At 41.5% G+C, this 24,896-nt stretch overlaps 1 protein-coding gene across 2 annotated transcripts in view; it reads left to right on the top strand.

Moving 5' to 3' along the window:
* The first annotated feature begins 387 nt into the window (after positions 1-387).
* EFNB2 (ephrin B2) overlaps positions 388-24,896 on the top strand; it is a 67,380-nt gene continuing 42,871 nt past the window's right edge. Inside the window, exon 1 of one of the 2 annotated variants that reach the window (XM_020794321.3) lies at positions 388-853. In XM_020794321.3, the coding sequence (XP_020649980.1) occupies positions 726-853 (128 nt within the window). In that variant the 5' untranslated portion in view covers positions 388-725. The remainder of the gene's footprint in view (positions 854-24,896) is intronic. The other variant, XM_020794322.3, reaches the window with a different exon arrangement.

Genomic DNA, 24,896 nt, shown 5'->3' with positions numbered 1-24,896 from the left:
GCGCGTCCCTGTGTGTGTGTGTCCGTGTGCGCGTGTGGCGGGGGAGGGAGGGAAGGGTTGGACGCCGCCGCAGAAGCCGATCCTCCGACCAGGCAAGCCTCGGGCTCGGCCGCCGGCCACCGGGGCCAGGAGGGCGATGGAGCCCCGCGGATGCGCCGCCGCCGCCCGGCGGGACCTGCCGCCTCGCTCGCTTTTCCAGGTGGATTTATAGACGGGGGCGAAGGAAGCGCCGACGCCGGTGGAGAAGCGCGCCCGCGGCGGCGGGGGGCAGAGAGAGAGAGGCGTTTGTGTCCTCCTTCTACTTGGATTTCCTCCCCCCGTTTCTTTTTTGGCCTTCGGTCGGTGCCTGATCGCGGGCGGCGAAGCGGCAGCCGCGAGAGGACTGAGCGACGACGGGCGGTTCTCTCTCCATCGCCGCCTCTTCCTCCTCCTCCTCCGGAGTCGGCGACGGGCGGCTCTCGGCGGCTCGCTCTTCTCGCCCGGGTCGGGATTGCGACGACGACGACGCCTCTCCTCCATGCCGGCGCTCAGGACCCGGTGAAGCCGGCTGGGGCGCGCTCGCGGGCGGGGGGCTGCTGCTGCTGCTGCTGCCCGGGATCTGCCTCATTGTGGACGTCGCCTCCTCCTCCTCCTCCTCCTGCCTTCCTTCTGGGCGCCGCGGAGTTGGCGAAGCTTCGGGACAAGAGCCGGCGGCGGCGGCGGTGGTGGCGGCGGCGCCCCCGACCATGGTAGCGCGCCGGGGGGGATCCCCGCTCGGGAGGTGCTGCTGGGCCATCTGGGTGCTGCTGTGCCGGACGGCGCTGGCCAGCTCGCTGGTGCTGGAGCCCATCTACTGGAACTCCTCCAACTCCAAGTAAGTGCGCGGGCAGCCCGGAGCGCTTCCCTTCGCGTCGCGGGGCCGGGGGGGGGGCACGGGCCGGCCATCATCCTCCTACGCCCAAGGCCCCGGAGCCGGGCCGCGGGATCGGCACCCGGAGGCGACTCGCTCCTTTGGGTCGCGAAAGGGCCAGGCCAAACCCGAGGCGGGCCTGGGCACCGAAGGGGAGGGAGGAAGGACCCTCGTCTCCCATCCCCGTCTGAACGAGCGGTGGGGACCTGGGAGCGGGGCCCCGGTTAGAGAGCTGGTGGTGGGGTGTGTGTGTGGAGGGAGGACTGTGGAGCCGAGGACCGTTCAGGCATTTTCGTGCACCGTAGGTGGGCGCACCCGCGGGTGCTTTGAAAGCATTCGTGGGAAGGAAATCCCTTTGATCTGCAGGTAAAGGAGTGGGTGCCCGCCCTCTGGGTCCTACTCTTTGTAGGAGAAAGAAATACTGTACTTGGGTCGATATTGTATGGGGCGAAGTTTGGGGTGGGGGGAGAGAGAGACGTGGCGAAGGAAGGAGGAACGGCTGGCCGACTGTGCCTGAGAGAAAGCGATCGTGTTGGGCCTGGCTTTGCGACGGGGAGGATCTGGCAGAAGTTTTAGGTGGTGTCTGAGGGTGATCTGGCCCCACCTCGGCTCCCCACCGCTTCATCATAAGGGGGATGCGGTGGTGGGGTTGAGCGAAGGTGTGTGAGGGAGGAGTAGCGAAGGAGCCCAAGGCACACACACACACACCCACCCCTTGCCTGCTGTACAAAACCCCAGTTACCTTGACCATTGGGGCGAAGGAAGTCTGGGATTTAAGACTGGGAGAAGGATCCAGGCAGCTGAGTCATGAAGGGCTTGTTTGACTAAACGCTTTCTCACGGTTTTCTCCCTTTACACCTCCAGGCAGCGCCAAGAATGTGCAGATACACTCCCAACAGGGTCAGAGCCCATAGCTGCAGACAACTTTTTAAGTATCTTGTGGGGGGGGGAGAGGGAGGGAGAGAGAGAAAAGGAGAAGCTCTTTCATGTGGGCCAGTAGGACTTTCCCTTCGATTCTGGTGGATGAAGGGAACTATCCTTCTGGGGCCTGTGCAGTTGAAATAGAAACATCCTTTCCCACATAAAGCAGAGGGGTAGAGATTGGGGAAGGACATGGCCTCACACAGTATGCAAGCTCTAATGCGGTAGACTGTTAATGGTGAACTTAAAAGGGGCTTAGCAGTGAAGGAAGACCTGAGTTTGGTGGGACTCTTTTTCCCTCCAGATAATGTTTTGCCAGGGGTGGAAGAAAAAAAAGCTGGCCAACTCTGAAACCTACAAAAACTTCATCTGAATTAAATTTCACTAGGTGTGTGCATGTTTCGGCATAGGCTGTTTACCAGGCAAGTGAAAGTATTAGCAAAGGAAATCATTGTTAAGGAGTGATGGTAACAGTGCCTTATTTAATGATTTCTTAGAAAATAGTTTATTTGAGCAAGTCTGTAAAACCGGAGCAAGCTTGTTTGGGTGAGGAGCAGGTACAAGCTCTCCTGTAAAATGCAGTTAAATGGCTGCTAAAATACCTTTAAATGAACAGCCGCATTGGGGAAATGGCCTGTCTCAGACCTATGAAATAGCTCTTCAGTTGGATGCTGTATATTAGTTATAGGCTCTGTGGGATGAAGTTGAAAGGACATATGTTTGGATTTACAACTACATGATTTTTTCATTTTTTTAAAAAAATGTCATCTTCTGACTCTGTCATTTTTCTTTTATTTCATCACAGTTTTTCCCCTATGCTTTTTTTTTTTAACCAGGGAAAGGAAGACTTGCAGGCAGGGCTGCGGCCCTTAATAACATGGGCTTGTTTTTAATGAGATGAGCAAAGAATGTTCATTTGTTTTTGCTCGAATGTGAGAATCCGACTCATTTATTTAGCAGGATCATGCCACACTTGCTGGTTTTCTTGGGTGCTTGCTTCCTCTTCCCAAGGCACACGTACAAAGGAACAACTGCTGGTGCTGCCTCTCTCTGTGTGTGTGTTTTTTTTGTGTAGAGACGGCCCTTACTTGCGGCTGGATGCAAGCTTATTACATGCAGCTCTTCTTTCCAAACTAGAAAAGGCTGGATATTAGATTTGGGTTCTAAACAAACCAAGCTAGATCCATTTAAAGGAGTTTATTTTATGTCTTGGTACTCATGTGAAGAAGTCATACCTTTGTAGGGCTGAGAGCATTGCATTTAGCTCTTGAGGAGAAGGCTTATTTTCTTGCCTGCCACTGCAGTCTAATGATTGCTTTATTCCTACAGAGGTCACTCTTCCAATACATAACAGCATTCTGTACTCTGGCCATTCGGCTCCTTACTTCCAGGCCTAATGCGCCTTCACTCTTCCACACACACCCCTTTTGACCAAAAACTGGCATTTTTCAATCTCAAATAGGTTGTTTGAGACAGTATTTATAGCATACAGCCTTGTTGACAAAGTAGCAATTCCTATTCTGCTGCTTCCCTGTTGTGTAAATAAATGTGGCATTTTTTTTCCAGAAGGCCTACACCTCAAAATACTATCAGCAGCTAGCTTAAGGTTTAATGACTAACACCTTCCCTCCTCCCCCAGTTTAAGTGTAATATTTTATGATAAGTAGTGGCTTTTCAGATGGTATAAGGTTTCTTGACTTAACCTTTTTGGGGCGTAGGTGCCTTATTAAAGGAGCGCGGCCTATCCCTTTGAGTAAATTTATAGATGCATTTGCAGTAACGCTGTGCTCCTGTGGATGATCTTAACTTTTGGGGGACACAGTTGGTTTCAGAATATATCACTATTTTCACTGAGCAATAGTGGATGATTCCTTAGAAAATAGAAGTCTTCTTTCAGAGTTGCCCACCCAGTACTTCTCAGGAGAGTCTGTATGTAGAAGTGGCATTTGAGCCTGCAGACATGTGGGTGAGAGAATCATCCCCACAGAGCACAGGGAGAACGGCTTCTGAGTGACCAGATAGAGGACTGTGTTGTACAGTGGTTACACCTATTTGAAGAGAGAATTACAACAACTGGCATTGATCATTTAATTTATTTACTAAAGAGGAATAATTATTTTCGAACGTTTATCAGTAACGGTCAGTAAATAAGAGTGGATTACATGGGCTCAAAATATATTTATGAAAACTCTGCAGAAGAATGAGATACAAATTCTTTGATGGCTCCCCCTTTTAAAGTATGGCTATTTTGTGATTTACTTTAATAGCCACATTTTTTAGCGGGTGGTTAGGATAGGGGAGCAAGAAGGTGGGCAGTTCAATGTATTTTATTTTTCTTGAGCTATTACTTAATGGCCGCTTCCTCAAAGTGTTTCATTAAATATTGCAGAAGGGGGAGGAGTAAGGAGGAATAGGTTAGTTGGAAGGAATATTTTATATAGGTGTCACTATTGTGGCTATTTCAGGCCTTTTGAAAACTAGGTATGAGAAAAGCATAGTAAAAACATAGCATAGTAAAACAAACTCTTGGGTAACTGTGGTGACACTTAAGAACCAAGAATATTTGACTCCTATTTTCTTATTGGTGAAAAGAGATTGCCTTGGGTAGGTTGCAGCTGATATGACAACCTGGCTTAATATTATAGACAACATGCTGCAGTTTATGAGGTGGATTTTGGTGGGAAGGACGCAAAGCTTTCCTTATCAACAAAGTTTGGTAAACTGAGGTTGCCTTCCTTCTGCCAGCTAATTCGTTTCTCTTTACCTACCCTTATTGGGGCTCTTTTCCGTAACAAGATGTAATTTGGCAAAAGGAAAGCAAACAAATAGCTAAATAGTATCTGGGATGATAACCTATTACACATAAAATCGGCCACTGTTATCCAGAATAAACACTAACCTGTCAGAGACTGATAAAATAGCCCAGAATGGATGGCTCTATTTAAGCCGCCTTTTCAGTGACATAAACCAGCCTGCCTCTCATTGTTTGTTTGTGAAATTCTTATTCTCTTTTTTTTGTAGGCAAACAAATGCACATTCACTGTTGAAATGAATAGCCCCTTGAACTGTGCTCTGCAATTTGCGTTTGGGTTAATCTTGTCGGTTTTAATACAGAGAAAGGGGAACAAAGCACCAGGGGTGGAATTGTTAGCGGCTACACATCCCATTCCTTGCATTTTGTCAGGATGATAAACTGTAAGTAATGGACAGTCTTGTTTCACAAGAAAACTGAACCCAGTGGAGAATAAAGAGCTTTCTGCGATTCTGTGTGGCAGTGTATTTGGTATTCCTCTGTGTTGGCAAGGATTTATTTGGGAATCCCAGAGCTTTACTACTTAATCCTTACTATTACAGATATATGTTAGAAAAATATAACGTGTATTCTGTAGGAAGATACTTGATACTGATTGTCTCATTAGAGCAGTATTGGAGTTCTTGGGTGCCTCACTGTGTGCTAAAAAAGCTGAAGAGAGAACATTTGTACTTATATGTCTGTCCTGTGAAATGGAAAGAAATCTTGAATGCCCCCAAATACTTTAATTTTTTTTTAACGTTAGTTACACAGCAGGAGCCTGATAATAATTGCCTCACACGTTTACCTCACAAGAGGCCTGTACTTCAGCACAAGTCAAAACAATTTCTTTTAACAGCAAAGAAGGTATACCTGAGTTTATAGCTGGTAAGCTTATTGTAATATAATACAAAACACTTATTTTCAGATTTCGCCCATAATATAGTTTTTTAGGTGATTGCTTGAAGGAAGGGAATGTATTTACTAAAAAGTCATTGTTCAGTGCGGCTTACTCCTAAAATAAGTGTGTATAACATGGCAACCTTAGCTCAATGATTCTTCCCCCACTTCATGTCAGTATTACTAGTTTTTTATGGTGACATGAACTTTTACTGCTATCAAAAGGCTGAATTTCTCATTCAGTCATTTTTCTGCACTCTGTTGTACGCGTGATCAGTTGGGAGCATAATTACTATATTTATACCAATTATCTCAAAGCCTCTTATCTGTGTGGCTTCTACAGTGAAGCAATTCTTACTTTAGAAATTGTGGTTAGATAGACAGTGACTGAAAGTCAAGCTGAAATGAGAAATCTCCTGCCCTATTTTAAGGGCTTCAATATGACACTTAAAATACACTCCATGTTCATGGGAAAAAATGGTTGGTAGTTTACCTCAGGAGAAATCTGAAGCAGTGGTATATCACTCAGAGTTTCTGTTAAAGATAGTAAACTCATTATTATTAAATTGGGTAGGGAAGTAGTCTACAGTGAATCTGGGTAATTACAACATAGCTAATGCAAACAAAGGCAGAATGTTCTGAGAGGTTAAGAAGGGGGATAAAACTATTCCTATGCAACTATTCTTTCTTATCATTAATTTTGACCATTGTCCCACATAGGTTTTACCCTTTCATGCTAGGGAGGTAAGGAAAGGAATTTCCTGGTTAAAATATTTTTATTGAAGCTTGAGGGGCCCAATAGCTATACGTATCAGACTTAGGACTCTAAAACTTGTCATATATCCAAGCTATAGATACCCCTAATTTGTATTTGGTAAATGTAAAGTAGTCAGGAGGGATGATGGCGGAAAACTGTGTAAGAACTCCTTGGGAACAAAACTCCTGTGGTTTCATTGTCTTTCTGTGAAGCCTGTGCGTACAAAGACATAACACTATTCAGCCCTTCACCCATGATCGAAAATGTAAACCATTGACATCGTTCCCCTTGTTTAACTTGTTTAATTCTCATTTTAAATTCAGTAGTATAGCCGCCATGTGAACTCTGAAGATTTCTTTAGTAATCCATTTTGTAGTTCCGAATCAAAAACAAAGTGAAAAGGTCTGACACAATTTGCTTTTATTTTTAGGCAAATCAACCCTGTTCCTGGTTAATAAGGGGATTACAACCCAGACTAGGCCTTTACAGATGTAATGTAAATCAAGGGCAGGGTATAAAGAAAGTGATCCTTTTTGATTGAAGTATGGTAAAAAGGCATAGAGAAACTAGCAGCGGTAATCTGATTGTATGGCAATAAAACCACCATTTTCTGTCTTTCAGATAAAAATAATGTGGTAAATCCATGCAGCTCATAAGATGTAAAGGCAGATAAATGGGGATACCATGGCAACATATAGATTAGCTTGATGTTAGAAATGACACGTCTATGAAAGGGATGTAGAAAACTAAGGGCCTTGCTTCGGGGCTGCAAGGTATTATGTGAGAAAACTTGGGGGCTGGGATTAGGGAAGTATGAAAGGCCTACTTGTGGGCAGGATGGTTAAAGCAGTAAAGAAAAGCTGCTCAGTTCTTGCTCATTGGTGGTGTATAATATGGTAAAGGTAGATTTCATTTGCTGCCTTTTTTATTGCTGAGATTGGGGCTGATTAAAACTCTGGATCACTGCAATTGTTCAGATGGAGAAGATTTTCCCTTTTAACTCCTGGCCTAGCAGCGACAGCCCATTCTGTAGGATTAGCTGAATTTGGGAGTTTCTTTCCGTAATCTATTTGCGATGCAGGGAAGGACCTGCTGGCAAGAGCAGAGAATGGAGGGGTAGGTATTGCTGAGATTGACAGAAAAGGAAAAGAGAAGGCTTTTGATTTCAGCCATCTTTCGGGCAGCCCTCTTGAACTCATACTCCACAGGAGAAGCTAAAATAAACATTCCATATTGTCTTCTTTCCATGGACGGATGATTTTTCGAGAGAGTTTTTGTGTGCCTGTGTGTGTGTTTCTTATTCAGAATCCATATTTACATTTTTTCAGATCACCACCCCTCCTGACCCTGGAGCAAATTAAGGAGCTCAGTCTAGGTGGCATTTTATTCCTTTGAAGCTGAAACGCAGAAGGGGATGGGTTTCATGGTGGACCCACTTCATGCTAAAACAGCTGAACCAAATTCCGCCGCATTAATTTCATTGGGTTAGCTTGAATGAAATTTTCACCTGCTCGTGTGCTCTATATAGTCTTAGGGATTATAGTAGTTGTAGAAGTAAGAGAAGAAAAGTGTTCACAGCTATATGTATATTTTCTTCAGGACAACTGGTTTTAATATCTCCTTGTAAAATAATTTAAGCTTCTGTCTGTCTGGAGCCCTCGCAGGTTGTAAAACAGCCCCAAAGAGAAAAGAAGTTATATGCTATTCAACAATGATTCATACTGGGCTGCCCTAAAGCAAATGGGAAGAGCTTGGAGTATCACTAGGCTACACTCAGGGGGGAAACAATGCAAATTGAATTGAAAGACCACTTGAAAGAAAATGCAGGTTCTTGATAGAGAAGATCATAAGCTTGTAAAAAATCCACATGTTGGCATGCAGTTCTAAAATATTGGTGATGATTCCTTACTAGATGTAGTCTGATATTTTTGTGGGTTGCTTACAGTTTGAATTGGGACATTTTCCGAGAAAGCTGACCAGTAACATTCTTCCAAGTTGCAGTGTGTTTTCTAACTTCTTCAAAAATCCCCCGGTTTTTTGACCCGTAACTGTATCTCAGAAACAAAACTGACAATTTTTGGCAAGTTGGTATAGTTTAACAAACAAACTGCAGAGTGCTGTGTATGGAGCCTGAAGCCCTGTGATGTTTTCTTGCATCCAAGGTCAGCCTTCACAAACCGATAGCAAATGATCCATTCTGGCTGTAGATGCGATGGAAAGTGCATGGGCAGTATCCTTTACTTGATAGGCTGGTCACATCCAAGCACCTTGAATTCTGTATTTGACAATGATTGCTAATGGGCTATTCAAGTAAAGTATTTGCTTGCTCACAGGGAACAGGGCATGATAAATGTCCAGCAAGCTTGCAGCCTCCTTCGGCTTTTCAGATGCAGACTGGTGCATATTTATGGAAGGCAAATGACAAAAGAAGCAGCTGAGTTACTCTGGCCTTATGCTTGCTATTGGAACAAGAGTTAAAGCGATTAAAGAAATAATGTAAAAAAAACCAATGTCATTTGTTTGCTAACCATTATCTGGCATTTAGCTTTCCAGCCTACCTGTCATGGCACATGTCAGAAATTGATAAAGCATAGAGGAAAAAGAGGGGATTATTTAGGTAACAATTTCCTATGCAGCAGTTGTCAAGCGCGTTCTTTCTGCCATCAGTTCCGCACTTAATATAGGATTCATCTATGTCCAAGTAAGGATTGGTGGTACACTCATGTTTATACCTGGGAAGGGGTGTGTGTGTCTTCTGTCTGCAGAGAATTGTTTTCACATGAAATATGGCACAATCAGGACATTGGACTAGTTTTAAAGATTGTGACTTACTTTCACATTGCAAGCTGCACCCACATTCTATGTTTCATGAAAGGTTTTTGGTGATCCTTTCAAAGTTAGTGCTGGTCTAGCTTTGAATTGTCACACAAGAATATGGCAACATTCTCTTTATCATTTTCAGCAGACTTTTTTTCTGTAATATTGAAAGTAATGGTTCTAAATTATGTCTATATATCTATGTATTTGTGGCTCTAACACAAATTAGAATGCTGATTTTGTGCCTTTCTTTTTAATCTGCTCCAGCTTCAAATGGCTGAATATCCAAAAACATAAGAGGAGCCCTGCTGGATGAGCGTGAAAGGCCTTCTGACGCCTGTATTCTATTTTTCCAGTGGCCAGACTGATGTTTTAGAGGAAGCTAAATTGTTTAACAGAAAAGGTGTTTTTACATATGCACTGAAATTATTCTCTGTGACTCAGATTTAAATGATTGAGGTTATGCTAGTATGTTAAGGGAGCATGTAAAAAAACAACAATATGCCTTGAGATTTGTAGGATGATAAGGTGGGACATGTTGTACTTAACTGATGATTCCACCCTGTCTGCATTGGGTTTTTGTCAAGTCACCTTGTAAGACAAAACTAGATTGCATAGGTTGTGCTTTCCAGATGTGTGAATAGTTTGAGTTATCCACTTCATAAAAATGAGAGACTATCATTAACACATTATTCCATAAATTTTCAAAAGACATGTGTAATTAGATCTTCAATTTACTTTCATTAAAATAATTGGAGATGCATTAACAGTTGGTTTTTTGTAAGTTGGATCAGCTCCTCAAGTTTACCACTGTCAAGGAGCCAAAGCTTTATTTCACTTTTCTGCTGAGTCACAGCTGAAACAGCTAACTATATAGCAGTTATAGATATAGGGAATCATTTATACAGTGCGAAGTAGCGAGCGTTATAAGGTCATTTAGGGGATTTTAAAACAGCGTAGCAATTAGGTGTAAGTTGTCTAGAGCAGTGGTTCTTAACCTTTGTTACTCGGATGTTTTTGAACTGCAACTCCCAGAAACCCCAGCCAGCACAGTTGGTGGTGAAGGCTTCTGGGAGTTGCAGTCCAAAACTCCTGAGTAACCCAAGGTTAAGAACCAGTGGTCTAGAGCAGGATTCGGAGAGAGTCCACACATTTTCTGCTGGTTTTCCCTTTTGCTTCCATGAGCAAAAAGTAGCACAATTTATGTGAAAAAGGTATGGCTGTACCCTGGAATAACTATTGCGTGTGAAAGACAGTTGGGTGTTGTGGTCTGTTTATATATGCTAGACTTCTAGTCCAGACATACTTAAGGGGCCATTACCAAACCTTGTTGCTATTCATAATGTAACTTGTGAACAGCATATCAATGTAGCAGACTTGGCTGGCTGGTATTTTTTTGTGATTTCAGTTTATTGCCAATACATACATTTCTTTGTTTTCTTCACAAATCCTCTCCCCAATAATAAATGATGAAGTCATGATGCAGTTGATTGAAATAAATAGGAATGGATGTATTCATTATTTGTGGCAACATAACAAAGTAACATTTGTGTCTTTGTTCTTTTAATCTTTTTTCTTCCTTGCTTGTAATACTTTAGGTATTTTGTAAAGTGTTGTAACATATGAAATGTTACCTAAATTTTTAACATAACAGGGGCAAATGAAAAGAATGGCGTAGAAAGAGACCATGGAAATGACTGCATTTTTTGCAGTCTCTTCTGTACCTGTGTGTGGGCAATTCGAGTTGACTGATTCCACAGCACCAGTGTGTTGTGCACGCTGTGTTTGGTGAGTCATAGTGGCCTACAGTCTTTGACTTGATTTTACACCCCAGGATTTATTATTTCCCAGTCACTGTCAGTCATTATTTACTGTCCTGATCACTTCCTGCCCTTCTCCTTCCTAACAAGAAACTTAGGGAGAGTGGAAGCAGTAGCCATAAGATCTCCACTGTTTTTTGCTCCAACCCTTTGTGAAATAAGAAGACTGTACCTCTCCTTTGAGTTGCGACCTAAGGGGTGGAAGGGGTCTCTTTCTAAAGACACCGTTCATACATGGCTGAATGCAGCAACTTCTATTTTCTAGTTTCCTGTAGTACAGCATTATCTTGTCAGGGGTCTCCGGAAGAAATCCTGTATGATCAGATTATACAAATGATAGTGTTAGTACAGACAGGTTAATGTTAATGCTAAATCTATCTTAAAATGTAATTCATCAACACTGAAATTTTAAGGAAACTTGATAAAACTTAATGAGTTTTATAGACCAAAACATTTTTTTTTAATTACAAACTGAATAATTTGTTTACACTTACCAAAAAAGAGTAACATTAATAGTGACTTTGAAAAGAAGTCATTGGTGTTTTGGCAATTAAAGTAATTAATATTAAAGTGTTTTTGAAAACCTTTAACAGATTCAAGGGACTGGATTACTTTTTAGCAAATTGTTTCCAAGAAGTGTTTCATTTTGCATGAGGCTTTTGGAACAAGCTAGCCATGGAAGACTTTTTCTTCCTTTTTTCAGAGAGGAAGCTGAAGTTGCTTCTTACTTCCAGGTACCTGAATTCATTGAACCACTGATGCTTCCTAAGAAAATAAGGTTGCTGGGATGACTTTGGTGATTGTCACCTCAACTGAATGAATCATGCCTGTACCTGTAACTCTGTGCCATGCAACAGGGTTCTAAGAGTACTACTTGGTAGGTGATTGTGTTGGCTACATTTCTTCATGGTGCTGAACCATACAGCTTTGGTAGAACACTTAACTTTATTATGTGAGCCAGAACTAGGCTTTTCCAAGCACAGAGAAGTCCCTGTAGCAGTTTGAGAGCAGAGCTGCATATGCCTGCTGTCTTGCCTTTGTCTGCTGTAGCAGCTTGCTACTCTAGGGTGTAAAGGAGAGTATGGACAACTGCTGGATAGCTCAGTGGTTCGGGTCTCTGACTGTGGAGCCAGAGGTTGGGAGTTTGATTCCCCACTGTGCCTCCTTGACTTTGGCTGGACTTGATGATTCTTAGTTTCCTTTCCAGCTCTGCACCTCTAAAATGATGAAGATGAAGATGTCTCAAGCTGAAGTGAGACTAGATTTCTATTCTAGTTGACGTTTGTACAGAGAGTTTGGGGGGAGTGACACCATCCTGTTCTTCAGCCTACACCAGGATTTGATTTAAATAAAATTGATAACAATCATAATTTAAATCACAGATTTTTTTGACGATTAAATAAAAAGTGTTTTTTAAAATTTAAAGTGTGATTTAAATCATCATTGAAATCAATTTGATTTTTTTAAAAAATCATTGATTTTCATCCACCCTTACATAGCTGGCTATGGAATCAGGTCATTATGCCAGTGTAGCAGTAGAGGTCATTGTGTGTTGATTTATAGGGCTCTACCTAATTCCAGGCACGTGTGGGTTAGAAAGTGGCTCATGTTGGCAGACCAAAAACAACCAAACAACCAACAAAATACGCCAGACCTCCGGCCTCAATTTGCAACAAGCTAACCTCTTCCCACCTCAACAATAAAAAAGTGGCTGAAGCCTATCTAGTTATTGGTGTGTGGCAGTTCATGGAGGAGCCTGAGCTGATAATCACACATATAAATCTATACTATATATTGTTGTACCATTGATTCTCAGGTGGTTTGCCTTCTCTGCTGGTCTGCTTCTGCTGGTGCCTGCCATCAGCTTAACTGGTGCTTGGGCAGCAACTAATTAATAAGACTGAAAGCAGTCCTCATAATGTAACCATCAAGTTTGCACTTTGGCTTCTTGTAGCTACAGGAAAAGGAATCAGAACAGGAGCGGAAACTCAAAGCCCTTATTTCAAATAGTCTTGGATGATGTGGAATGGTAAATGCTAAAACAAATCAATAAAGTCACTTGGTCCATTCGGGGACCACAGAGAGACACCACAAGTTTTCATGTTTCAGGCTGCAGCTTTTGAGCACTGCCGTTTTGTAGAATTTAACCCTAGTTGTCAGCTGTGAAACACTCAGCTGAAAAGAAAATCCATTCTAGCAGTCTGCAGTTTAACAATATTCTGGACTTGTGCCCTCCCTTTTAAAAAAGGTGTTCAGTGCAGTTAAAATATTGTACATCTACTCCTAAAAGTGTGAAGTTTCGAGTAGAGCAAATACATCCATCTCACAGGCACCCTTGTGTGAGCGGGAATAACTGCTGCTCCCTATTATATATATTTGCATGATGGCACATCCAGGTGTGCACATCTGCAGTGTGTTAAGTGGCCACGAGCGCTGACAAATCTTCAGGTTGCAGCTGATCTCTGTAGTTTGCAACATAATGTGGCTATACTCTATCCGTGCCTAATCAAGCTCTGTAAAATCCATGGTGTAGATTCTGGGAATGCTGGTTTGATTGCTGTTCCAGCAGTGTTTGCGGGGGAAAGGGGCATTGTGGCCTTGACAGAAATATTCCTACTTTTTTCCCCCCAGGTCTTCAGCTATGTAAAATTGTGGAACATGGATGCCAGTATCCACTTCAGCTTCTTTCTGCTGAATGGAAAGCCCCACTAGTATAGTAACGCAGGGTTGTATCCCTTCTGCAAGGGTTGGTGTTGCATGAACAGACGTTCATGGGGCTTTCCTTTGTGGAGATCACTACTTGCATAATGGCAATGCTTGGGCAAGCAGCACAGTCCCATGTAAGGAAGCAGAAGCTTTGAGCGATACTGGCCGAAACAATACAGGTCATGAGAGCAGGGCAGGGATTTTGAGTTGGGCTTCTTTTTCATTCGTGCTCACTTCCTTGTTCACTTAAAAATAGAGAGAAGGAGAGAAGGAGAAAGAAGAAGATGGCACATAAAGATGATTTCATAGGGAGAAGAGTTTTGAGTGGCAGTACTTTGCATGCATATAACTTAAAATTTATGAACTAGAATTGGTGCTGATTCATGCATTCCTACGCACATTTTCATCTACCTTGTGGGACTGGTGTGGGAGCTTTTTCTTGAGGCAAAGCCTGTGTATGTTGCAAAGGAGTGTTATCGAGATGTAACTGAACCCCTCCCCCCCCCAAAAAAAAACACCCCACAGTTCTCAGAGGAGCAGATCCGAGTGTGATCTGGCTTCAACAGTTCGGAGTGCCAGGATGAGTAACAACAGGCACATTCCATTCCAGCTTGCAAATGGCATGGTCTGAGAAGCTTCTCTATCTCTGTGGGTTTCCTTACTTACATAATCGAACTCTCCCCCCCTCAGGGAAACTGTATCCTACATTTTTAAGACACGAGTATGACTTGAGCCTTCTAGACAAAGGACAATACAGTCCCCACCCTTTTTTGTTCTCACTTTGTGCCTGAGAACAAGACTGTACAGGTGTTGAAAAATCATAATTAGGAGAAAGGGAGTCTCAAAAATATAAGCTTACCTTCTTACATTCTGTATGATAAAAGTTCTCTGTAAGGGAAACTGGTAGTGGAGTAGTGTTGTTGTGTTATCTCTGCCAGACTTGATGTGCAATGTACTGCAACCTTTAAAAACCTGATTCATTGGCAGATACCAGACGGTGCCTGTTATCTCAGTTAAAGCTGAAATTTCTGTGCCTTCTAAAAGCGGTGTGGAATAGGTTCACTCAGTCTTTCTCTCTCATTATAGACTTCATTTTCTCAGCCTTCCAAGAAAACAACTTGTTTTTTGCTTTCTAGACTGTAAAACCCGAAAAGCCCACTGATATTAGTGGTAGCTGCATTATACAGAACAGCATATTGGCAATTTGATTACCTTGAACACTTTTTAGAATTTTCTGCCCTGTGTATTTTCAGAAAGCCAACACGCAGAGCATACTTTAATACAACATTAACCTCTTGTATCTTTCTGTTTGTGATCTACAACACAAGTCTTTGTGTCAAAGGGAGTTGGCTTTTATTATAGCACAGGTTCAGCTGCACAGGGCTGTAGACAGTGAAATTTAATATTATTGAAACTTGTTTAGTAATTTTAGGATGACAGAGGGAAATTGGTGAAGTCCAGTTGTAAAGGTGCACAACACACATAGTCTTTATTAAAAGGACTCTGAGGTTATTACGGAGGGAGTGACTTGTTTCTCTTTGCCAGTGTGAATTAATAGTTTGTGAATAACCAGCCACAAAACAGTACTGTAGATTTATTGCCTTAAAAAAGAGTTATACAGAGACATAGTCATGCATAGAAAGAACATGGCTGGTGCAGCTGCAATGCAAAGCTGTCAAACTGGTTTTTGTCCCATAGATTTACAAGGCATTTGAATTAGTCTGGCATTCTTGCAATATAGAAGTTAATGTTTTTGTGTAGTTAATGCCACTGTGTCAAAGACCTGGCGTGACAAATGGCTGTGCCTATTTAAGACACAGACAAATATGTACAGCCCCATGGTGCAGAGACTCTTTGCAGTTCCTTTCTTTTCCCATAACCTTAACAAACCACCTGAAACCAGCAATATATTTTGCTTTTATTAGTGTGCAGAAAGAACGGTTGCATAAAACAGCAGAAAAGACCGCCAAGTGTGGATGTGCCTACATAAGCATAGAGCATTTTGATTTCAGCTCCCCGGCTGCAGAGTTCTATACCTATTAGAAATGGCTTGCCATCACACTTATTTACATCTTCAATAATTGCTATACTGCTTCAAAACACAGTGTTCGACAGTCTAGTTCTGTGTAAAATAGAGGCTTTGTTCTGTTCACCATGCCGTCCTAGTGCTCAAACCTGTTCTAATGTTAAAGTGCAAAAGGGGGCAGTAAAGTGCTATCCAGGAAATGCTATCTTTTTGAAGAGTGTTTTTTTTTTTTTTAAAAAAAAACCTGCTAGATACTCATTTTACTCTCAATTTGTTATCTCAATTATTCATTGGTTTGTTACTTTAAAGATGTGAGTGTGTGTTTCTGTGGATACATGACTTGACACTTTTAGCGATAAAAGCAATAGATGCTGTGGCTACTGGATATTGCTTTCTCTTTTGGGTCCTTTAACCCCAGTATGAAACCTTACTTTCTTGGAAATAGTCAGAATTTTTATTCACATCATGGTAATAAAGTACTTTTGCAGGAGTCTAATTTAGTAAAATGTTGTTTGCCCTCTGTATTAATGACATGTTCCTGTGAAGAAGAAAAGAGAGAGAGAAAGAGAGAGAGAGAAAAAACCAAGGGTAAAAAGGAGAGGACTTTGAGGCTGGCAACTGAGATCTGGAGTAGTAAAATGTGGAGTGGGGTCGTAGGGTCAAGAGTTGGGCTCTCATCCAAAGACACATGCATGATTCATCAAGAAGTAGCTGGAATGAGCATCTAATTGTGCTGCATCTACCCATGGCTTTGTTTTCTACTAATTCCCTAGGCTGATTCATTTCTATAGAAGCGAGCTCCTTGTTTTGCAATAGTCAGTTTGCCTTTCTTTCCCCAATGCCCTAAGAACAGTTGAACATAATTTTACATGCAACAGTGCTGTTTGGAAAATGCAGCTCCCAATTGTATAGGTAGATGGTTCGGTGACAGCGGCATATACTTAGTGCATTCGACAGGGTTCATATTCACATCCATAAGTGGTCAGAAAGCTGCCTCATGGTAGCATCTTTTTGGGGGAAAAATTGATCATATTCACATCCATAAGTGGTCAGAAAGCTGCCTCATGGTAGCATCTTTTTGGGGAAAAAATTGATTTAGCAGATGGACCAAACTGTATTGTTACAAGTACTTATAACATTCCAGTTATTGTTTTATGTGCAGTATTGCAAACAAGGTGGATTTGATTTAAATCAAATTAAATCACGATTTAAATCCAAAACTTTGGAAGTTTTTGACAAATTAAATCAAAAATATATTTTTAAAATTTAAATTGTGGTTTAAATCAATTTGATTTTTTAAAAAATCATTGATTTTTATCTACTCTGATTACAAATAAATAAATGCAGGTAATATTGTCATTTAAGGAGGCCATTTGGAAAAGCAGCATTCATAGTTTGTAATTTTCACCTAACCTGGGCTGATTTGGTGTTTGGTTTCATTTTACAAAATGTTATGATCTGTTTGCTTGCCTGTTCATATAATGCTCCATCAAATTATACACCCTGCATCAAACAGTTTCGGTGGGGCTAGTTTCTGTATCTGATTTTCATTTGGAAAAACTCCAGAAATATCAATGGTTACACAAGGAAGATAAGCTACTATACTAAGGTTCAAATGTGGAAGTGTAGAAAAAAGCAGGAGACGTTGTTCATGCTTGATTGAATTGCAGTGTTTAAAAGCTAAATTTTTTAAGGAAGTAGACCAGAAGCTCTTTTATGTTTGCCCAACAGTTGCAACCTCTCTTGGATACAAATGAACTGTTGGAGACAACTCATTTAAGTGTACTGACAGTAGGAGAGCCACTGCAAAGTGACACTGCTTCTTTCATTATACTATATTGCAGGGAACTCCTATGGAAGACGAGGCAAGACAGATGATGTTTTCATGTAATGGCTGTAAAAAAGTGGCTTTTTGCTCATCTCAGGTAGTTTGTGCTTGACGGTGAAAGTTATTAATGCGGGATAAAGAGCAGATCTTGAAAGGGAATGTATGTTCCACCCGATATAGTTAATACATTTTATTACAGAGAAGAGAAAACGATGAGGACCGTGCTACATTTAGCGTCTTGTGAAAATACTAGTAGAGGGAAGCAGGCTAGTGACTAGCTGCAGTTACCATGGGAACTAGAAAACAATGGAAGCAACCAAGTACCCAGAACACTTGGGTTTTTTTAAAAGTCAGTTGGAACAGTCATTACAGTATAGTTGCTGGTTTTACAGATGCTACATTTTTGAGAGTCTTGGAAATAGTCATCCTCCTGATACCTCTGAAAAGGATTGTTACGGTTTTCTTTCCCTATCGGTTGTTCGTCTAATGTGTTACTGGGGGGTGCTTAGTGCATACAGCAGCACCGTTCCTCGCTTCCAACAGAGATGATAGCACATAAGGGTCAAAAGACTCCAAATGAATACAGTGGTGCCTTACTGAACGGGCACCCCGTTTAACAATGAAATCGCATAGCGATTAACTTTTTGCGATCGCTTTTGCGATCGCTTTGCGATGTTCCCTATGGGGAAAATCGCTTTGCGATGATTGGTACCCTGTTTCGCTTACCAGTCATGGCAAAGCGATGATTTTTTAACAGCTGATCGGCGGTTCCAAAATGGCCGCTGGGTAAAAAAAAATAGCCACCCGCTGTTTTCTGGGACGGATTCTTTGCTTACCAGGCAGCGAAACGGCTGCCGTATGGAGGATTTTCTCTTAATGGTGAGTCTGAAGCCCATAGGAACGCATTGAAGGGGTTTCAGTGCATTCCTATTGGCTTTTTAATATCACATAGTGACGAAATCACTTTGCAGCGATTTTTGCTGCACCGATTATCATCGCTATGCAAGGCACCACTGTACTTAGAACGGTAGATACCTCAATGTCAAAAGAGGGACTCTAGACAGGACTTCCTTATGATTGGTAGTCATGTGAAGTTTATAGATCTGTTCAGGTATTATTTAACTTGAATTCAACATGTGAAGAGGCACCTCTCTATTGCTTTTCTCACAAGGAAGGTTGTGCATTTGAAGAGGAGTGGTTGGTGTTCACATGGAGACTATCCAGCTTCCTGATTTTCCTGTATTCTTCATGCAAAGAACTTCCATAGAAAGAGGAACCTCTCCTTTTATTTTATTTTATTTTATTTTATTTTATTTTATTTTATTTTATTTTATTTGTACCCTGCCTTATTCTCAGAAGTGTACAATGTATTTTTAATAAGTACAGTAATCTTAAAAGATAATTACATGAGTTTTCATATTAAAACAGAATATGTTTAAAAACAGTTTAAAGTTTCACCATTAAAATTGACAAAATCCTCTTGAGTAATAATTCCAGAATAAGGCTAAAGATTTAGCTTTTGGAGTCCAAATGCCTAAAGGAATCATTGTATACATTATCTATTGTGTACTTAGTCATGTAATTCAGTGCAGAACAGAAAATATCTGCACTGATTTCATAACTCGAGGCAATTTGCCACAAAAAGTGGTATTGTTAGTATTATGCCAGCATAGTTATGCAAGAGGATTTGGGTGAATAACTACAAATTGGCAATACGGAAATACTTCACTTCCTTAAAAGCCCCTGTCCTTGGCAACCGGTTAAGTGCCAATAATAACCATGTGCCATCAAATCAGTTCTAATTTATGGTGACCCTCTACAGGGTTTTCCAGATAGAGAATACTCAGAAGCAGTTTACCATTTGCTTCTTCTGGGAGTGCTCTGGAACTGTGCAGCTTGTCCAAGGTCATATAGGCTGGCTCTACTCACAGGAAGCACAGTGGGGAATTGAACTCCCAACCTCTGGCTCTGCAGCAAGATATCTAAACCACTGAGGTATCCATCCAGTTCAGTTAGGTGCCAAAGGCTTGTCTAAACAAGAAGGGGTTTGTGTGACAGTGGAAGATCATTTGGGAGATTGTTAGTCTGACCTGCTTGGGCAGAAACGTCCATAATCTGGGAACACTCACTGAGAACATCTTCTGTCACATCTTCACCAGTGCCTCTTAAGGTAGTAGGGCCAACAGAAGAGCCTCCCCTGTAGAACACAAAAACTAGATAAGCTTATATGAGAGAATATGATTTTTCAGTTAGTCTGGTCCCAAGTCATAGAGGGCTTTGACTAGAAGTTTGAATTGGGTCCAGAACAGGATCAGTAGCCAGAGAAGCGGCTGGAACAGTGAAGTTATATCTAACTCTCACTGGCCATGATCAGCAGTCTGGCTGTCGCATTTCAGATCAGTTCATCATTCTAAATGATCTTCAGTACCGTGATCCATATGCTGTGTTACTAAGGCATAGGACACTGTAGCCAAACTACTGTAGACAACGCAAGGAATGGGCTTAGCCGGCATGATAGTTTTAATTGTGTAATTGCACTCACAGGCCTCACCCCCATAACATGGAAATCTAGGCTCAGTTCTGAATCCTGAAATACTCCCAGACTGTGAACCTACATCTTAAGGGGAAGTATAATCCCATCATGCGCAGGCTGAATCCTCATTTCTCAGCCTGCCTTTCAAATGACCTGGATCAAATTTTGCCTTGTCTGGGTTAAGTATCAGTTTGAAGCTCTCCTCAAGATTGTTGTTGAAGTCAGGCATTGTTTTAGAGCCAAAACAGTTTCCTCCAACTTAGATAGGAAAGCAAAATAAAGTTGAGTATCATTGGTATACTGATCATTGCAGTGAATGCCAAAGCTCTGAACAACCTCTTCCCGTGGCTTCATGTAAATATTAAATAGCACAGGAGACAAGGCAGAACCCTGAGTATTTACTCAGGCCTGTGGCTAAGGCATGGAATAGGAATCTCCCAGAGCTGCCTTCGGAACTTGTCCCTCCAGGAAGGATTAAAACCACTGCAAAACAATCCCTCCATGTCCCTTTCTAGAGAATTGTCCCAGAATGATACTGTGATTGATAGTGATAGTATCAAAAGCCATCGAGAGATCCAACAGTACCAGTAGGAACACATTGGCCGTATTCACAGCTGACTGTGTTCAGAGCTCGAATGAAATTACAGTGGTGCCTCACTTAATGAGTGCCTCGCTCAACGATGAATTTGCATAACGATGGCCTTTGGTGGAAATTTTGCCGCCTCACCTAACGATGTTTCCTATGGGGGATATTTGCATTACGATGTTTGGGACCTTGCTTCACTTAACGATGACAGTTTTAGGTCCCCTGTTTCGCTTAACTTTTTTTTGACAGCCCTGTTTTCGCTATTTTAAAAATATTCTAAAATGTTTAAAAATGTTTAAAATGCTTGGAATCGTTAGTGCACCTAATAAAACCTTCGTTAAAGTAATTTGGCTTCGTTCTGAGTCTTTTTGAATTTTTGGTGATTTTTTTCACCATTGAAATGTTTTGAATAGTCTCCTATTGGAACGGATTAACCGGTCTTCAATGCATTCCTGTGGGAAATGGTGTTTCGCTTAACGACGTTTTCACATAACGATGTTTTTAATGGAACCTATTAAAATCGTTATGCGAGGCACCACTCTGTTTTGATCTAATTTGTCTTGATATGACTACTTTCTGTCTTGTGTCATGCCTGCCTGGTTAAAAAGAGGGAACACGGTGTGCCATTCTGTCCCAGAAGTAGAATATCCCAGGTAGAGGGCTCAACAGTGATAACTGTTTCTGAAAACCAGTTCTGCCACAGTAGGAATGATGCATTTGTCACATCCTTACGTTACATACTGGTCCTCCTATGGTTCATGCTCATAACAGATGAGAGCTTCTTTGTGTTCCTTTTCCAAACGATCCTATCTTTAAAGATAGCTAAATGCATTAAACAAGCTACATTTAGAAAACACCGCAACTGCAAGAATGTTTTGTCACCTGAAATGATGGCTATAATAAACAGGGATGACACTTTCATTTCCCCCACCCCCACCCCACTCCTGCCCAACTACAGCCCTCAGAGATTTGCAGGAATTTCCTCCAGCAAGAATTCTAGGGCCTTTAGTAAAAAATCAAAGTCCTCGCAAATAATTTTAATTTTTTACAACTGAGGAAATAAAGGAGTTTCAAGGTGTTAAAAGTCTGATGGTTTCCTGAGAAACCATCCTGGTGCATAATGGGCAGGGAGATGATCAGTACCCTAATGTCTTGCAGTGTCTACAGAGCTTAGCCCCAGAGCTTCCTCCATTTTCTTGAAGACATGTCTAAGATGGAGACATCTTTATTCCTCAGCTGTCAGTGGTTAAAAACACCTGAAAGGACTTTGATAATTTTTTTGGCTAAAGTTCCCAAAATTCTGTCTGGGGAAAATTCCTGCAGACTTCTGGGGGTTATACAGTAGTCCAAAAAGTATGGAAGTCCCATGCCTGATAAGATTGATTGGAAGCTGCTGTGGCAATGCTCTCTTAATGATGTTCCTTGGTGGCAGTACTTCTAAGAATGCAAAGCTGAATGAAGCTCTAGCATTGAAGAGCAGTTCTTCATTCAGTTCCAGGGTGGCTTTCAATTAAAATCAGATTTTTTTATGATTTAAATTTTAAAAATCATTGAAAAAATGTAAATAGTGATTTAAAGCAATTTTAAAAACTATTGATTCTTATTCACTCTGCTTAGTTTAGTGTTCCGCGAACTCAACAGAATAGCCTGCTGCTCCTTCTTCCCCATGCAGTCATATTAGATCCAAGGCCCTAATACTTTGGTTTTTTGTGAGAGAGAATGGTTAGAGCACCTCTTGGTACTGAGGAATGCACAGTGACAAATCTCTAAGAAGCATTCACTACTTGGGATAGGACTTTTAGCAAAAAAAAGAACTCTCTGTGTATGGAGGCAGCCCCTGTAGGGACTCATTTCCCCATGCACCCTTGAGAGTTGCAGGGAGTCACAGTGTAGTGCCTTGATACTAATGAGAACGGGACAAAACTGAATAAATAAATAAATCATAACTCAAGGTGCAGCAGGGCACCTTTCAAAGGTGTGAAGAAGTGGTGCAGGGGCAATGTGGAGGTAAGAGGGCTGCTCTATCTCATGCCATTTGACAGCTCCCAGTCCCATAATTTGGACTGAGGGCTTCACACTGAATTATGAGACTGGCAGTTCTATGCAATACATTCAAGTTTGGATCTGGCAAGAGTATTCTTAGTGGCAACAAAAAATAATTGTTAAGAATATAGTGCATATAAGGAACTGTCTCGCAGCTATTTAATATCTGAGAATGTTTGAGAATTCTGGAGTGAAATTAACATATTTCTTGGGAAGATCTGTTTATTCCAGTCATGTTTCTTTACAGCCTGGAACTTCAATCTGACCTATCTGCTACCATCAAGAAGTGTCCATCTTTAGCAGTACAGTATAACTTAAAATAAAGTGTTTCTTTAAGAACAAATTGTATCCTTGCTATGTAGCTACATTTGAAAGTGTGAAGCAGTGAAGCACGAGGCATTTTTAGCAAACGGATACTAGCTTACATTTTTTAAAAGAGGAATTTCCACACATACTGTAGTTTAAATTCAGAGGGTGTAGCAAATGTAAAAATACTTGTTCCATTTCGGCTCATCTTCAGGTGGAGTGGTTTTCCAGTCCTGATTCTGCTCTAGTATAATCATTAATCAATTTAATTCTCTGGTTCTCTAAAAATATGTTCAGATCAAGCTCTATGGTAAAATTGACAACATTGGCAGAGTTAGGAGAACAAGCTGAATAGAGAAATATATTAGTCTATGTCTGTGAAAAACTAGTATGGCATTTTAAGACGCACCCCTTTCTAACTTGGAAATTTCTGTTACCGTAGGCTTTTAGGACTGCCTGTGCGTTTTATCTGCCATGTTGTGATCAAAGCGGTTTAATGAACAAGCAATATTTGAAATAGGATAGATAGCTCAGTGGTTTGAGTATCTGACTGCGGAGCCAGAGGTTGGGAGTTTGATTCCCCATTGTGCCTCTTGATAGGAGCTAGCCTCAATGACCCATAGGGCCTCTTACAGCTCTGCAGTTCTAAGATTAAGATGAGATAAGGGGAGTTAATACCACATGCATAAAATGAGTTTGAGGAGGGATCACAGTTGTGTTTACTGAGCAGTGATGCCTTCCCTGCAGCAACCAAACAGGGTTTAGAGGGCTGAGGTAATTATGATGTTGAACCATTTGCTGCTGCCCCCAGAAGGACCCATGCAGTACATATGGGAGAATGTATTGGAACTAAGGGAGAAATCCCTTGCTCTTCGAGGCCGCAGAATCAATTGTTCCACTACGATTACCCTGCAGCCACATGTTCAGTGTAACGTTAATCTCTTCCTAACACTAAAATTGGTACTGCAGTCCAGCACACCTAATAGCTGCAGTTCTGTCCCCCACATGTGTTCATTAAGTATATGAAGAAATTTATATAGACATCCTGCAACCAAGTTTTCATATAATTACAAAGGCTATAATGTTCATTTTCGGTTGCAATTTAAAACATAAAAGAGGCAAGGGCCTAGTTAAAATGTAGGCCTGAAAGCTCAAGGACTAATCTACTGTCTGAAGTGATTACAAAGCACAAAAGGAGTCTTTTCTCTCTCATTTTTTTTTGAGGTTGACCTGTCTGTTCCTACAGCAGGTGCATTTTGTGTTCAAATGCTTGCCCTAGCATTTCAGTTGACAAATGGGTTACACTCGGGTGTCATCAGGCTTTGCCTGTTGGCTGCTGTAAAGAATCCTGGCAGCCATATGCAGCTCCATATTTTCTGTTGCCGCAACCATGAGAAGGGCGAATAAGACAGACTGAGAGAGATTAAAACCACTTGTGTTCATCAGCTCCATCTGGTCATGTATGCCAGCGTTAAAAAGTAATATGTTCTCTGTCTCTGTTATATTGCATGCATGTGCCTGTGTTTAAACAATATGAGGTTTGCTTATATTGTGCCCTTCTTAATATCATTAGCATTTACTTTGAGCAAAAATCTGCAGTGAGATTGAATGGGAAAGGAGCTGCAGGGGCTGCTCTTAATAGCTCCAGGTTTTTGCATTTGGATTTGGCACTTAGCATGTCATACCTTTGCTCTTGAAGATACCCAACTGTTACAGACATAATTAACCTACTCTAGCTGTGAAACTTCAAGCTGAACTCTTTAGAGGACATGGCCTTGGCATTGCTGGTTTGGCACCAGCCATGAGATTCAGAAGACTTTTGATCCTGTGCATAAATTACATTTCTGTTTAAATAAATAAATAAATAAAATCATTAACTTGAGGCCATTGCCTGTTGTGTACATTGCAAATCATCCTAGGGGGCAGAAGTGGATTTTGGATATGTGATGTATGTCTTAAGATCCTGGCCACCA

Source organism: Pogona vitticeps, chromosome 3, assembly GCF_051106095.1.
Source record: "Pogona vitticeps strain Pit_001003342236 chromosome 3, PviZW2.1, whole genome shotgun sequence".
Taxonomy (NCBI): domain Eukaryota; kingdom Metazoa; phylum Chordata; class Lepidosauria; order Squamata; family Agamidae; genus Pogona; species Pogona vitticeps.
Note: the sequence above shows the minus strand (reverse complement) of the source record. Positions and strands in the feature narration are given on the sequence as shown.